Source organism: Chironomus tepperi, unplaced genomic scaffold, assembly GCF_022539635.2.
Source record: "Chironomus tepperi strain 1889 unplaced genomic scaffold, CSIRO-AGI_Ctep_v1 contig_376, whole genome shotgun sequence".
Classification (NCBI taxonomy): Eukaryota; Metazoa; Arthropoda; class Insecta; order Diptera; family Chironomidae; genus Chironomus; species Chironomus tepperi.
In genome coordinates, this window is record NW_027226498.1 from 223,459 (window position 1) to 239,441 (window position 15,983).

At 27.6% G+C, this 15,983-nt stretch overlaps 4 protein-coding genes across 5 annotated transcripts; 2 read left to right on the forward strand and 2 right to left on the reverse strand.

Moving 5' to 3' along the window:
* The first annotated feature begins 1,039 nt into the window (after positions 1 to 1,039).
* LOC139095989 (putative leucine-rich repeat-containing protein DDB_G0290503) lies at positions 1,040 to 6,873 on the forward strand. Its single transcript, XM_070647571.1, has 6 exons — positions 1,040 to 1,134; positions 1,889 to 2,113; positions 2,180 to 2,341; positions 2,403 to 2,723; positions 2,786 to 3,063; positions 3,131 to 6,873. The coding sequence occupies exons 2-6, from the start codon at positions 1,931 to 1,933 to the stop codon at positions 5,607 to 5,609; spliced, it is 3,423 nt and encodes a 1,140-aa protein (XP_070503672.1). The 5' UTR covers positions 1,040 to 1,134; positions 1,889 to 1,930; the 3' UTR covers positions 5,610 to 6,873.
* Positions 6,874 to 7,531: 658 nt separating this feature from the next.
* RpS16 (ribosomal protein S16) lies at positions 7,532 to 8,621 on the reverse strand. The gene is made up of 2 exons (XM_070647347.1): positions 8,477 to 8,621; positions 7,532 to 8,089 (listed from the first exon to the last, which is right to left on the reverse strand). Exon 2 carries the CDS (start codon positions 8,074 to 8,076, stop codon positions 7,630 to 7,632), a length of 447 nt encoding a protein of 148 aa, XP_070503448.1. The 5' UTR covers positions 8,077 to 8,089; positions 8,477 to 8,621; the 3' UTR covers positions 7,532 to 7,629.
* Positions 8,622 to 9,951: 1,330 nt separating this feature from the next.
* On the reverse strand, positions 9,952 to 13,615 carry LOC139096002 (uncharacterized). Its single transcript, XM_070647596.1, has 7 exons — positions 13,414 to 13,615; positions 12,734 to 12,831; positions 11,853 to 11,975; positions 11,642 to 11,797; positions 11,336 to 11,566; positions 10,456 to 10,924; positions 9,952 to 10,379 (listed from the first exon to the last, which is right to left on the reverse strand). The coding sequence occupies exons 1-7, from the start codon at positions 13,487 to 13,489 to the stop codon at positions 10,297 to 10,299; spliced, it is 1,236 nt and encodes a 411-aa protein (XP_070503697.1). The 5' UTR covers positions 13,490 to 13,615; the 3' UTR covers positions 9,952 to 10,296.
* Positions 13,616 to 13,898: 283 nt separating this feature from the next.
* On the forward strand, positions 13,899 to 15,882 carry Droj2 (DnaJ heat shock protein family (Hsp40) member A4-like). 2 transcript variants are annotated; one of them, XM_070647301.1, is made up of 5 exons: positions 13,899 to 14,030; positions 14,250 to 14,304; positions 14,370 to 14,446; positions 14,501 to 14,694; positions 14,871 to 15,882. In XM_070647301.1, the coding sequence occupies exons 2-5, from the start codon at positions 14,271 to 14,273 to the stop codon at positions 15,778 to 15,780; spliced, it is 1,215 nt and encodes a 404-aa protein (XP_070503402.1). In that variant the 5' UTR covers positions 13,899 to 14,030; positions 14,250 to 14,270; the 3' UTR covers positions 15,781 to 15,882. The 2 variants fall into 2 exon arrangements, with proteins under 2 accessions (XP_070503402.1, XP_070503403.1); XM_070647302.1 differs by lacking the exon at positions 13,899 to 14,030 and adding an exon at positions 14,056 to 14,150.
* Positions 15,883 to 15,983: the final 101 nt, after the last annotated feature.

Genomic DNA, 15,983 nt, shown 5'->3' on the forward strand with positions numbered 1-15,983 from the left:
TGAGATGGAAGATAGAGAACTTTCAAGTTGAATATACATAATGTGTCCTGGCTAAACATGTTCATTTATTTTTTTCTCTTAATTTCCTTTAAAATTGTGCATATTTTTTTATTACATTTTATGCATTTATTGTATGTAGGATTTTTATTTAAAGTACCTACAATAAGTGTAGGATCAATTTATACATATATTTATAAATGGTCATACGAAAAAAGTGACTGTTAAATTTTCAAATATTACTGGCACTATTAAATGTATTTTATGCTGAGAACAATGAGAAATTTTGGTAGTGTTAGTTTTATTTGGAGCGATTTTGGGCGAAGTTTGTTTACATGACCACACATAGGTATATCATATATATATCATATATACATAGGTATAACATATATATTGCTAAGGGCATTACAAATTCATTCATAAAATAATCTGTCCATCGTTAATAATAATTGGCTTTTACGATTAAGCTAACGTTAATATTAAACTTAATTATAAAAAACTGTATTTGTTTTCTAAACTATCCATATAAATGTTTTATCTATCATTTATTTGATTAAAGATTAATCTTCAATAAAAACTGATAAGTGTAGTTAAAATTTCTTCTTCTTTCTTTGTGGATATTACTATTAATTTTTAAATTATTTACATATGTTGGAGTGAAAAAAATAATAATATGAGTAGTTATGATTCGACCTTTTTTAACTTTATAAATAAATCTTTATACCTTATCTAAACTAGATTTTTATTTTTAAAAATAATAAAATTTTCAATATACATATCCATTCATGTTTTTATATCAGATATGTTTTTTTTTTTTATTAAAGAAGAGTTTAAAAACTTCTTATCCACTATTTAAAAATATTATTTTATTGTTATTGGTATTTTAAGGAATTTTGCGATCAAAATTACAAGAAATAACAGAAATTAAAAGTTAAAATGTAAAATGTTCGTGATATATCATAGATTAAAACTTTTAACGGCTGAAAATTTAAAAAAATGTGAACTGTCCATTTTTTATAATGTTCCAGATAGGAGCTTATTCCCCCTATATATCTTTAATACCTCTTTTTCTGTTCTCAATCATTGAAATTCACTAAAGAAAATAATTAGGAGCAGAATAAGTTGTTCAAAGTCAAGGTAATGTTTTAACTAAACAAAATTAAGTAAAATAATTCATTAAATTCAAATTAAATTAAGGTATATAGACGGATAATAACAATACGTGAAAAAAATTATTTTGATAATGGTGCATAATATTCATGACATAATTTGTTTCAATATAAAAAATAATTATTTTAAAACAAATTTATGGAATTTAAACTGAAATAGTTTTCGTATTTATTTTTTAATAAATATATGTAACATTATGTGCGATTTAGCAATTCAGAAAACTATTTTTAAAATCTTTTTGAAACTTATATTGATAATGTTATATATCTATGGAATACTTTAATCTATACCACCTAATATAATTAATGGAAATTTAAACATTAACTTTAAAACATAGAATTTTATCCTCATTATTAAGAATAAACTTTTTTTTCATTTAGAAAACTTTTATGTTTTTTGAATGACCATATATTTTTAATTTTTGAATATACCTTTTTATTTTGAATTGATGTTATCAATGATTAAGAATAATTAAGAATTATGTAATTCATATGAACTCAGTTTTTGACTTTTTTTATTGAATATTTTTTCAAACCAATTCTGAACATTTTCTTCTTATTATTTAAAAAAGAAAAAAAAAAAATAAATAAATAGAATATCACGTATATCGCTTTAGTCCGTATTTAAAGGCCAAAAGGGATTTATTTTCCATTAATTTAACATCATAAAATAAAACAGTAAAAACTTTATATTTCTAATTTTTTTTTTAAAAAAAAAACAGGATTTAAATTATGATATCTAACAATAAAGGATAACTATCAAAATGAGTAAAACAAGAGTTTTGAAAACTAAGCAAAACCAAGCAGATAATATTAACATGACAGAGATTGAAGATTGCAATTCTTCAATTGAAAATTTAGATCTAACATTGCTAAGACGTCCCATTGCAACATCTATTACTGGACTCGAAGAAGTCTTAAGAGCGTATAAGGATGGAACCAATGAAGTGAGAATTAAAACAAAATTTCCTTTCGGAAATCTCATTACAACAGTTATTCTATTTATATTGCAGCTTAAAAAGTTATTATCAAAAGAATGTGATTTAATTTATGAATGTAAAGTGTGTAGAAACATTTTTCGCAGTCTCACTAACTTCATATCACACAAACGAGTGTATTGTCGAAATGCATTCAATGCATCTGATCATTTTCATTTCCGCAACAATGGATTCATGGTAGGACTGTCAAAAATTCAATACATAACTAAATAATTAATATTATGTTGAAAAAAATTAGGTTCAAGATGTAACAGCAATTATAGAAGCTGAGCAAAAAAATAATAACAATCCAATAATTGGTGTTTTACCTGGAACCAATGATAAATCTAAGGATTTAAGCGGAGTAGTTGAACATATTTTGTGGAAACAACATCAATCTGGCAGCAGTAATGCAACTGATGTTTTAAATCAAATAAATTCAATAAATCAAAGCTCATTTCATCTTGAAAGTGTCAATAATTCTCAACAAACACTATTGCTTAATCCAGTAAATGAGTCGGACATAGCAGTATATCAGTCATTACAAACAGAAAGCAATAACAGCAAAATGGAAGATGAAGTAAAACGTTTTCGATTGGTTTTTCTTTAAAAAATAATTAATATTTCTTATTAATAATCTAGATCAAAGAAGTGCATAATATGTTAAAGAAATCAAATTCTGTTCTTGGACCTGACGGAAAAATTATAAACCAACTTAATTTAAATAATGAAAAAACTTCTTCCTCAAATGGATCACTGGTATGCAAAGTGTGTAATGTTCAATTCGAAACAGAAAAAACTTTAAAGTTACATTTGGAAATGAAACATTTACCATCATCCTACGTTTATCAGTGTCCATCATGTACACAAAAATTTTCATCATCTGCAACTGTATTGAAACATCTAAGCAACGACCATAAGTATGTATACAATTGTTTTTAAAGTTTTTTTTTGTTTATAAATAAATATATAAATTTATTTCTTTAGTAAATCTAATCGGAAAATCAGACTAATGAGAGATAACATAATAAAAAAACGTATTCGTGCTGAGGAAGCAATAATAAAATGTTCAGGTACATCAAGAGAATTACAACAATTGCAACTGTCAAATGCATCAGAAAATAATCGTACAAATGATTCAGAATGGAATATACAAAATATAAAAATTGAGAATGACATTGATGATTCATATGTATGTCCCAGCTGTTTAAAAAAGTTTGATAGAAAGGCGGTTTATACAAGTCATGTTCAAATGTGCTCCGATATAAAGGATCGTGAACAAGAAAAATTAAAGAAAAGAAAAGCTAAAGACGGAGCAAAAATAAAACAATTAATGGGGAGTTCATTGGAATCGGAGGATAATTCAAATATTAGTGAAATTTCGAGCAATAAAAGAAAAAAAATATGGAAAGCAAAGGTAGAAGAAGGGGAGAATAAGGTTGAAATTGCTGAAGAAAATTCTGAAGACATTGTTGATTGGAATCTTGACGATGAAGAAGAGAACAAAAAAATAGAAAATATCAAGAAAGAAATCATTGAAGATGAATATAAAAGAAATTTAGAAGCAACATCCTCAAATCATTTTGCTAATCAAGAAATCAACAATGAAAATAGTTCACAAGAACAACTTGATGATGATGATAATGGTTTAGTAATAGATGAGAAAAATTACGAAGATCAAAATCAGGAAATGAAATGTCCCACATGTGATAAAGTTTTTCCAACAAATGAAAAGCTTAAATATCACCTCACTTATTACCATTCTAGACAAAAGCGTTTTAAATGTAAAATGTGCGAGTATCAAGGATATCGTAAAAAAGATACAATGAATCATATTAATTTTGTCCATAGCGCAAACGTAACTTTGGAGACATTAAGTAATTATACTGAAACAGTTTCAAAAGCAGTTAACGAAGAAGATGTGAAAAAACAGAATGAATTAAAAAAGAACCAATTAAAAATCAAGCGAAAAATGGCTCGGGAAAGGCAAAGGAAAAAAGCTTCTGAAGCGAAGATAGACATAGGAAATATCGAAAAGGAAAAAAAGACTGAAGACTTCGATGAGATAAGTGCACAAGAAAACGAAAAACCAGAAGAATTAAATTCAGAAGTTGATGATTCAAAAAAGGTTTTAAATTCAAGAAGAAAATCAGCACTTGCATCTATGATTACCAAAGTAGATACATCAAAAGAAGAACATGAATTATTTATTAAAAAACATCAAAGTGTAACAATTAAAAAAGAAGAACTTGACTGTGAAGATAATCATTGCATTGAGTCTATTTTTGCTCAGTCATCGAAGTCTTCACTAATTTCTAACATAACTCGTTTTGGCAAAGTTATTAAAAATATTCCAAGCATAGATATAGATTCATCACAAAATTCTAGGCCTATCCGAAATAGAATAAAACCTGTTCGTAAGGATTTCTTATATGATTTGTCTGATCTATTGAAGAAAGAAGCTGATGCTTATCGTGAACAAACTTTTCAATCTTCAACTGGGACTGTTAAGCGGGAGTTAAGAAAGCGAGCGATGTCAACTCACACGCGAGAAACACCATCTATCAATAATTTTGATCAGCCATTAAAGAAATTACCTCTGGATTCACATGAACAGTCATTAAAATCACCTTCAGTATTTAATAACATTGAAGATTTAAATTCGAAATTTAAGGATCAGAGAAATCGACGAATGAGTGTGTTTATTCCTCCAACAAGATCAATGTTTCCACCACAACCTCGATCTCCTCCATATAGACCACCAGCTACACATAAAAATGCAGGCTCTGCTTATAAAATGGCTGTTAAAGAATTTGATAATAATCGCGCTAGTTTATACGAACCAAAATTTTTATGGACAATATGCTTTAATCACGAAAACGAAAAAACAACAGAGGTTTTGAAAACATCTAATGTTTCAGCCGCATCAAGCATATTGCAAAGATTGAGTGAAAGAGCTTTAAATGCTGAAATAAAATCGGAGACCATATCTGAAACTTCCAATTCTTTAACAGCCGAACAGTTATGCAAAAAATTTGAATTAATAAATGTTACAAATATCAATGAACTTGATATACCAGTATCAAATACAATTAACTTAAATCCAGGAGCAACTGAAAATAACTTAATGTCACTCACATTAGATGAAACAGATAATGATGTGTGTGTCTTACAAGAATGCAGTGCAGAATCGTCAGACGATGAAGAAAACGATGACAGTGATGCAAAACTAGAAATCGCATGTAATGAAGAGATATTAAAATCCTCTAGGAAGCCAAAAATTAGTTGGAATAGGAAGCAATTAGAAAAACGCAAGTCAGCTGCAATTTGCCAGCGAAGATTAACAGTAATGCAAAGATTGCAGGAAAACAAGATTCGTAAATCGAGAGAACAATTATTTCAACGGCTAATAAATCAGCAAACTGAAGAGGATTCAACAGAATATGATCTATTCACTGAATCTTAAATATAAATACCATATAAACCTTTTTTACATATAAAATTTAGTTTAAACATACATAAATAGTTTATTTAGCAATACTTTCTTTCGGTACTTTTTAAGGATTGATCAATGTGTATTTTAAGAAATAGTTAGAACATTTTCCTAAGTACACTAATGTCCGCGTTTTTGGTTTATGTTGCCGCTTAACTACTCCACCAGTTTAGGTGCTTTAGCCTAGATAGACAACTTCGACATTTATTTTAAATTCAGCAAGTGCAACTGAGATTTAACAAAACTTTTGACTTTCTAGTCATTTTTGCTAGTAAATGGCAATTATGCTTTCTTGAAATCTTGGTCCTGATAAATTTCCGGGATCGGGATCGTGATTATTATACAGTCATTAAAAAATCTAATGAAATTAAAAAAAAATACCTACAAAAATTTATTTAAAAAAGTAAAAATTACTAATAATTGGAATATTCAGTCCCAATCCCGACTTTTGAAGATTTGGGGATCCCGGAATTTATCGGGATCGGGATTTTCCGATGGCGAGAAAGCATAAAAAAACTGGCAAATATGAAATTTCTAGAAATTATATAGTGAATCCCTAGTAGGAAAATTTATTTAATTTTTCATTTACCTACAAACATTAAAAAATTCTGAAAAAAGTTGCTCGGAATTAGAATCGAACTCATTTCAATCTTTAAAAACACCTATCCAAAGATAGCCTTTCTGAAAACAAGATTTACAGATTTTTGTAATATTTAATGTTTCTGTTTGTAATTTTTAATCCTAAAATTGGGCTGGGGATTTATAATTGATTAAAAATTTACTTGCTGAACTGTTAATTTAGGCTCAAATAATTTTTCATTAAAAAAAAGATTAGGAACAAATAATCTTCCAGACATGTATCCAGTATGTGCAAATTTTTAATTTTTTTTTAAATTTTAAAATTGACGAAATCAGTGAATAACAGCTTTAATTGGTAGAACAATGTAATTTCAATATCTATTAGTTATACAATATATTACATGTTGAACCTAGACAAGGATTTTTGTGGATAATATTAAGACTTAAGTAATTTTTTGGTTTCGTAATCTTTAATCATGATTTTTAATGTTTTGATTTTGTATGCGGAAAGTACACTTTGGTCGGTCAGATGTAACCACCTTTATACTAGTTTTATTCTTAATCATTAAAGTTTTGTGCTCTATCAAATTTATTTTATATATAAATTGTGCGATTGTTCAATAAAATTAAAACCTGTTTGCTTTCAAATCCACACATACCTAACACAAAGTGTATTTTTTGTGCTTAAATTTAATTTAAGATATGTTTTGTCTATTTATCCTTCTTATTTTCTTCCTCGATTTGTTTAGAATCTGCTGTTTGGTCAACAAATTCATTAGCATCGTTATCTTTTTTTTCAATATTTGTCATTTCGTCTTTCGAGGCCACTTTTTCATCTTGATACAATTCTTCACTTTCTGCAATCTGATTAAGATTATTTTCTTGAAGGTTCCATTTCATCAGAAACTCAGGTAACCAAAAACATGCAGAGATGAGTCTACAAATGAATATGACACGTAATGTTTATAAAAAATGAAATCAAATAATTTACTTAATAAGCAACCATCCAGAAGCAACCAAAGCTAAAAGTGTCACAGATGTCTCTAACATGATCTTATAGTCAGGAACAACCTGTTCATTTTTCATTTTATATGATTTCAAATTGTAAAAAACTTTATAATATAGACAATGAAAATTTTCAAAGGTGGTCAAACAAAATATGTTGTGGAATTTACGTTGTCAAGACACAAGTAATTAATATTTAATTACAACAAATGCATTTTTCGTTTGATTAGATGTATCGTTCACAAGTCAATAATTCTGAAAAGGACTAAGTTTTTTTTTTAAAAAAAAAAAAAAACAAACAATTAAGCTAATTTCATTTGAAATTCAAAATGTATTTCTTTTTTTGAATCATTTCGATTGTTAATACAGCATAATGATGTAAATAAAGCTGCAAAATATCCCATTGACCTTAACGGTAAGATTTCTGGTAGCGTGCACGAGCGCCAGGACCTCCAAACTTCTTTGGTTCGCAACGTCTTGGATCTGCAACAAGTAATGTTCTGTCGTACTGTGTTAGAATGTCCTTAAGTTCTTTACGAGATGCTTCATCAACATATTTTTGATAAAATGCTACAATAGCTCTTGAAATTGCTTGACGAATTGCATAAATCTGAGCTACTTGACCACCTCCAGAAACACGGACGCGAATGTCTATTCCAGAAAATTTCTCTTTGCCCAATAAAAGAATTGGTTCTTGCAACTTTGCTTGCAAAATTTTCGGTTCAATTTGTTCTAAAGGACGTCCATTGACTCGCAATAATCCACGGCCTCGCTTGCAATAAGCTGTTGCAATAGCCGTTTTTTTACGGCCAAAAACATGAACAGCATTAACGGGTTCCTTGACTTTTTTTGGCATCTCGATGAATGTCCTAAAATATAAGAAAATACTATAATCTATTGTTTATATCAAATAGTTTGAGGTTAGACAATTATTTAAATTTCTTGTTTTCATTGTTTCTTTGAATCTTTTGTAGTTTTTTTCTAACAAGCCTCTAGATATTGAGAACTTAACAATTAAAGAGAAGTTTAACAATTAAATAAATTAACAATTGGCTAAGCGCCTAATAAATTATTTCAGCATGTATCGCATAAAAAAAATTTAATTCAATTTTTAATCAGGTTTCAAGTACTTTTTCTTTTAATCTTTTTTTGAATACGACAAAGTTAGGATTACACTTTCGTTTAGTTATATTTTTGATTTGAAAACTGAAGAAAAACCAGTGAAAATTAATTAAATTATATCAAAAAAACTCTACCTCTTTGAAGCAGGGCGTTGAAAAGAAAGAGTAAGGGGTAGAAAATTGACAATGTTTCAAAATAAGCAGTGTTTAAAATTTTTCTGTTCGTTATCTTCAAACTGAATTTTGTTTGGATAATTTTTAGCGCATTTTCCTGAGAGGAAAGGCCGCTATTGAAAAATAATAAGGTACTATCTAAAAAGTTTATATTTAAATTTATTACTTCATTATATTTGGTGTCGTAAATATGTTTAAAAGTATTGAAATTTTTATTAGTTATTCTTTTCAAATTTTCGATTAATTTTATTATTTAGTATTGATGTAATTCATGCTGCGATAAGGAACAAGCTGATGAAATTATTTTATGATACACACAGTATGAAGAAAAAGTACTATTTGATCATGCTAATATATAAACGAATCAGTAACCATATTTAAATTATTTAAGTTTAATTCGTTTTATGTGACGGATCGTTTTAAGTGACAAGTTATTAAAAATAATTAAAAAAAAAAATGAATTTCATATTTGTATTGTATTTTTTTTATATTTGTGTAGTAACAAACTGTAGGCATATACATAATTATCTTGATTGTGGTTTATATTATTGGTCACATGTTCACGAATTAATGAATACATGTGTAATCAGTAACAGAGATATGAAAAATGATGCTAATAATTTTATCAGGATGCAAGAAACACTCAAAAATGCTTTCGGGCATTCTACTCTAACATCATTAATGATAAACTCTACAAAAAACACAGTGATTCCAAGACATATTGGTGATTTAACAGTATTGGAAAACTTAAGGATTCAGAATACGGATTTAAAAAAGCTTGTTTTCGATGGAACATCAAATATTACATTCTTGTTTTTAGGACATAATCAAATTTCTGAAATATATCAAAATGCTTTTGATGGATTTTTAAATATAAAACTTCTCTATCTAAATAATAATCAGCTTTCATATATACACAATAATGCTTTTAAACAATTGAAATATCTTCAGGTTATATGGTTAAATAACAATCATTTGAATTCAATTTCAAACGAAATATTCTCTAGCAATATGAATTTACAAAGGATTAAGTTGCAATTCAATAAAATAAATTTTATTGAAAACAATGCATTTAATATTCAAGAATCAAATAATAAATTAAGAAACTTGGATTTAAGCGGCAACATTTGTATTGACATCGACACATTTATTTTCAATATCACTCAAGTAATAACATTTGCCAAGCTAAAGTGCAGTAGCGGTATAAATTTATGAAATTAAGAAATAACTATCAGATTTAAACACTCTTACACTTTTTTCATGTGTAATAAAGCATAGAAAATCATAAATTAAGATATATTGTTAGTTTTTAAAAGTAAATAAATGTCTAATGGACATTGTGGAAAATTTCAAACCGTTTCCAAAAAATAAATAATGTGTTAATTTTTAAATAAAGTTTAGTAAATAAATGTCTAATGGACATTGTGGAAAATTTCAAACCGTTTCCAAAAAATAAATAATGTGTTAATTTTTAATTGTTTAGAAGTAAACTTTAACATAATTTATGAGAAAAATTTATTTAAAGTCGCAATTTTTGAAAAATCACATCCGAGGAATCACGTAGATTAGATGTATTTATTTTGTCAGACTTTTATTTTAAATATGAAAATGTTTATTTCCACAAATTTATTTTGTTATTTTTTTAGAATATGCACTTTTGGAGGACACCATTAGAAAAATATGATTTGATAAATTATATAAACTATTTTCATATATTCAATATTATTACAAATATGTATAGACAATAAAGTTGTTATATCATAAATGCATTTTTAAATTATTTATTCATTTATGGTAAGATGTGTCTTCTTTAAAATTTTAGGATTTTCGCTCAATGTATCAGACAATGCGGTGAGTAATACATCTTAAAAAAATAAACACATTATTTTTGTTTAAAAACAATAATTTAACTAGAGATTTTCATCGATTTAATTTCTTACCTAATACTTTCTTTTGAAGTATTGGTGATATGCGTCCTCGTTTTCCTTCAGTATCTAAAAACTGTGTAAGATTTTGTAAAGCAGCTTGAGATTCTTCTGATTCATTAGTGAGGCTCTGTGTAAACATTGTTTTTGCTAATTGATAAATTACTTCTTCCAAAGAATATTCCCCAAAAATGAAGTCTTTTAAGTACGCACGGCCCATGTTTTCATCAGATTCTGATGGTTTGGACTGATGTTTATTTTTACTTTCTTGATGAATTTCAGCTAATTTTACCAGTGATGGTATTCTTTCAAGTGCTTTAACTACCATTGGAGATAATGTTGGTATGTTATTATTTTCATATTTGATTTTCTCTTGGAAACTGGTTTTTGAGAAGCTTTGAGGTTTCATAAAATTGTAGGTAAACGGAATCTCATTATCTATAAAAGGTTCTGATGCAGTTGTTTTTTGATTCCGAGCAAAAACCTTCAAAAAAGAAATAAAAATACTTTCATTCTAAATTTTAAAAAACAATTAGAAAATTGCTCGTTCTTATCGATTCACTTTAGCGCATTTTTGTCCCAACGATCAGTAATTTGTTGATATATTAAAGCAAATAAATTCGCAGATTTAACAAAAAGTCGCCTTTATCAGGTTTTAAGCTTCCACCACTTAAAAACAAGATCTAGTGGCGTTGTTTTTGTTTAACTTTGTGAAACTTTTAAAAATTCGGAGCCGCAATAATTTTATGGAACTGAACTAATGCAAATAACCAGAGCTCTCAATGATGCCTGGTTGCTTAGATTTCGCGTTTAGACGAACCACCAAACATTGTGTCGTATTACGCTACCATTTTTAAACAAATTTCAAAAATGCGATGAAAAGAAGTAGTTTTACGTTTTTGTTGTCGTCAGTTTTGTATTTATTTTCCAAATAATCGATTCCAAGACGAATATCATTCAAAAATTCAATAGCATTTTCACGTGTCATTAATCTCTCATCAATCAGCTCTTCCATAGCATTTGCGATTCCTGCTTCATCACCAGTCCAAAAAATGTACTGTGCTATCTCATAAGCAGAGTATTTTCCATTTGAATCACGCAACATTGTGTAAGGATTTATAAATGACTTATTTTTATGTAAATAAAACCAATAAATACATCTTAGAACCAATAAAAATTGTTTTTATCGAAATTTACTTACCTCATTTTTTGACAAATATTTAATTTTGTTACTTTCAGTCGTGAACTCAAATATTTCGTTTGGAATAAAAAAGTTCTCTGAACTTCCCTCTTGAGAATACAATTTTTGTTGACTTGGTTTTTCGTTAATTTGATTATGTTTTACATTCGTAAAAGACTATTCACAAATAAAATATCAGTATAATTTATTTTGAATACAATTTTTTAAATACCTTTAATCCTTTTAGATTATGCAATTTTTTCAATGAATTTTCTGGGATTTCATCCAAATCTTTTATTTGATTTTTTTCTTTAGCAAACTTAAGATTATTTAATTCAGAAACTTCGCCATCATTCTAAAAGAAACAAAAAAAGTGAATAAAATTATTTTTCAATTTCTGACAAATGAATGTTGCAAATGACAGGTAAAAAAACATTTTTAAACATGTTAATAAAGAATAATCTAAAAAAATAATTTTATGTCAAGAATTTCGAATCATAGATTTTTCACTGCACGTTCTCAACACACTTAAAAAAGCTTTTTTTGTATCAACAAAATTTCAATTCAGTTTATCTGCAGTTTTACCTTCCTATAATGCTTGAAGGGACCAGCCTTTTGAGCTGCAGGTAGTGTGATTAATAATTTATTGTACCACACTCTTTAGACCTACAGTTTATAGTGGAATTCGATATAATAAACCCAGTTACAATACAAAGATTTTGCAAAGAAATCTTTATAAATATATCCTTATATATATTAAGAGCCAAAGACCTCAAAACTGAACACAACACAAAACCTAAATTCCACATTGAATTGCCATTTGGTTCTACGGCTTACAAAAAGTTGAAGACCTGTCACAGGCGTTCGCAAGCAATGCCAGCGACAAGTGTTGCCTGTGCGAAAGCAATACATGTTCACAGGCAAAAACTGTGACAGATCTGTTGTATATACATGTCAGAGACACCTGTTTTTTGCAGCTCCGATTTAGACAATGGATTAAATTTTATGAATTGGGTTTTGCATCCGTAATTAAATAAAAAAAAATCTGTTTCAACTTCAGAGTTGTTGAAATGGATTTTATACTGAGTAAATATATGAATATAAAATACTTACTCTATTTCCATATATTTCACTTATTATTAATTCGTCGCTCGGTAATTTTTCTTTTGTACTCTTTATTTTTTCCAGTTCATCTGTTATCGAGAGTTTGTCTTCATAAATAAAAAAAAAAAAGCTTGTAAAAATTTTAAATTAATTTCATTAACCAAATATGAAAAATATGATAGTTTTAAGCCCTATAAACTTATGAAGTTACCACATACGCAAATATAAGATAGCTCGAGTAAAAAACTCCTGTGAGTGAAAACCTATAAAAGTAGATTCTAATCTTTCTTGTTACAAATGTTTGAACTAGGTAAATTCTAAAAAAAAGCATTTCAAATTATTGCTTTTCCAATAAATTGAATTCCTAATAATTACGTTCCTAAATTTTGTGATTGCAATAATTTCCATGAACAATTTGTTATTCATAACATAACAGTTCAAATAACTTAATTAATTTAGAAAAACAGTCATCATAGATTAGTTTTTAACATTTTATTTAAAAGCTACGTTTAGTAAAATTGTAAAATTATGAAAAAATCTATTCTTCGATTATGTAAAAAAAATACTCATCCAAGCAATTGTTCTATTATTATCTAATTTGCATTGTTTTATATTTCAGTAATTCATTATTAACATAGTGCATGGTAAGAAACTAAAATAAAATAATAATATAATAGATAATTACAAACCCGATAATTTTTTAAGCGTAGCGGCATCAATGATATAAAATAGAAATATGCTTATTAGAAATAGAGATAACTTCATCCTTAAACTTTTACAGAACTTTCAGCAGTTCAAGTTCTTATTTGGAACTTATTTGCTTTTCTTTGTAAATAAAGTGTTAAAAACGTATTTTTTTAAATGCTTTAATTTATTATTCTTCTTTGATTGAAACCTATATTACGACTAAAATAAAAATAGATAAAAAATAAAATATATTTATGTACAAAAGATATTCTATATGTATGTAAAATATAATTACTCATGCGCAGTCTTATTCCTATTCTCATATTAATATGTGGTTTCAAATTGTTTTATTAATCGAGATAAAAAATACAGTTGGATTATTGAAAATATCATCTTTAGCATTTACTACATATTATCTATATTAATTGATATTTAATAAATCCGTTATATATTAAATTTAAATTTTGCTCAGTTTTCGAGAGTTAACGTTAAAAATTTTTTCAACAACAGTGTTGCTCATTTTTTTTTAGAAACTTCTAGAGGAAAAATTCGATCACGCTATTAGCAAAAAATAAAAAACTTGCTTAAAATAAATCAGAAGTTTGAAGAGAGAATAAGGGTAAACGATATAAATTAAATAAATATACGAATATACAAAAGAGTGATTTCCAAGAATTTTAAAGATTAAAGTGCTTAAAAATTAAAATTAGAGCTAAATTAATAATTTTTCGTCACATAGGTAGCTAAATTTCTTATGAAATCATTTTTTTTTTATTTTGCTTATTGAATATAACATAAATTATCTTTATTTACTGATTCTGGATTTGAAAATTCACAGTTAAATTATACAGGACATATAATGGTCAAGGAAACTGGATATTACGACATTTTAGGTAATTATTTTAAATTTAATTTTTAAAATCTTAAATTTTAAACTACTGTAAATCTAATTAAATAGGTGTAAAACCTAACTGCTCAAGCGATGACTTGAAGAAGGCTTACAGAAAACTCGCATTGAAATATCATCCTGATAAGGTATGTCTAATTAGTTCTGCATGATAAAAAATAATAATGTTAATGTTTTTTTAGAATCCAAATGAAGGTGAAAAATTCAAGCAGATTTCTATGGCTTATGAAGTTTTGTCAGACGCGGAGAAGAGACAAATTTATGATGATGGGGGTGAAGCTGCTATTAAAAAAGGATCTTCAAGTGGCATGGGTGGATTTCATAGTCCAATGGACTTATTTGATATGTTCTTTGGCGGAGGTTTCGGCGGTGGCAGGTAAATATTTAGTTATGAGAAAAAAAACGTTCTCGAACTTTCGTATTGTGTATGTATACAAATGTGTATGTTCCATTTATAATGAGTTTGTTTCAACTTATACATTTAAAGTGGTTATTTTACGAACTTTGTTATTTTTTTTTTTAAATAATATTGTTTAAATTTTTGTTTTTTAGACAACGTGAGCGTAAGGGAAAAGATCTTGTCCATCAAATGCAAGTGTCACTAGAGGAAATCTATAATGGAGCTGTTCGAAAATTGGCTCTTCAAAAGAATGTAATCTGCGATAAATGTGAGGGACGAGGTGGTAAAAAAGGAGCCGTTGAAACATGCCATACTTGTCAAGGAAAAGGTGTTGAAATAAAAATTCAACAAATCATGCCAGGTTTTGTTCAAAAGCATGAACAAATTTGTCGTTCTTGCCAAGGACATGGAGAGGTTATTAATCCTAAAGATCGTTGCAAAACATGTAATGGAAAGAAAACTATTCGTGATAGAAAAATTTTAGAGGTTCATGTGGAAAAGGGAATGTTAGATGGACAAAGAATTGTTTTTAGTGGAGAAGGAGATCAGGATCCAGATCTTCAGGCTGGAGATATTATCATTGTATTAGATGTAAAAAAGCATCCAGTTTTTCAATTTGGATCAAATGGAACGGATTTAGCAATGGTAATGGATTTGCAATTAGTCGAAGCTTTATGTGGATTCCAGAAAGTTATTAAAACTCTCGATCAGCGCGACTTAGTCATCACAAGTTTACCTGGAGAAGTTATTAAAGACAAGGAAATTAAATGCATCATTGGAGAAGGATTACCCGAATATAAGAATCCATTTGAGAAGGGTCGTTTAATTATTCAATTTAATGTTGTCTTTCCAAATGCAATTCCAAATGAGTTGGTTTCAACTTTAGAGCAATGCTTACCACCACGTCCACGAGTTGATATTCCTATAACAGCAGAGGAATGTATGTTAAGTGAATATGATCCGAACGCTGATTCACAAAGACGACATAGGGAAGTTTACGAAGAAGATGACGATCATTACCATGGTCGGGGACCTCGCGTACAGCAATGCACTACATCATAAATTAATGTAGAGTTATTTAAACCTTTTTTTTTTTCTTATCAAACAACCAATAATTATAAAGGAGATCGAAAACATTAAACATATAATACAACAAAAACTTAATTTATTCTTATTGTTATGATTTCAACTTTTATTTCATTATCTGCATTTCTGAATTATATTTGCTTTCTCAACATATTAGATAATATGTATTCAATAATATT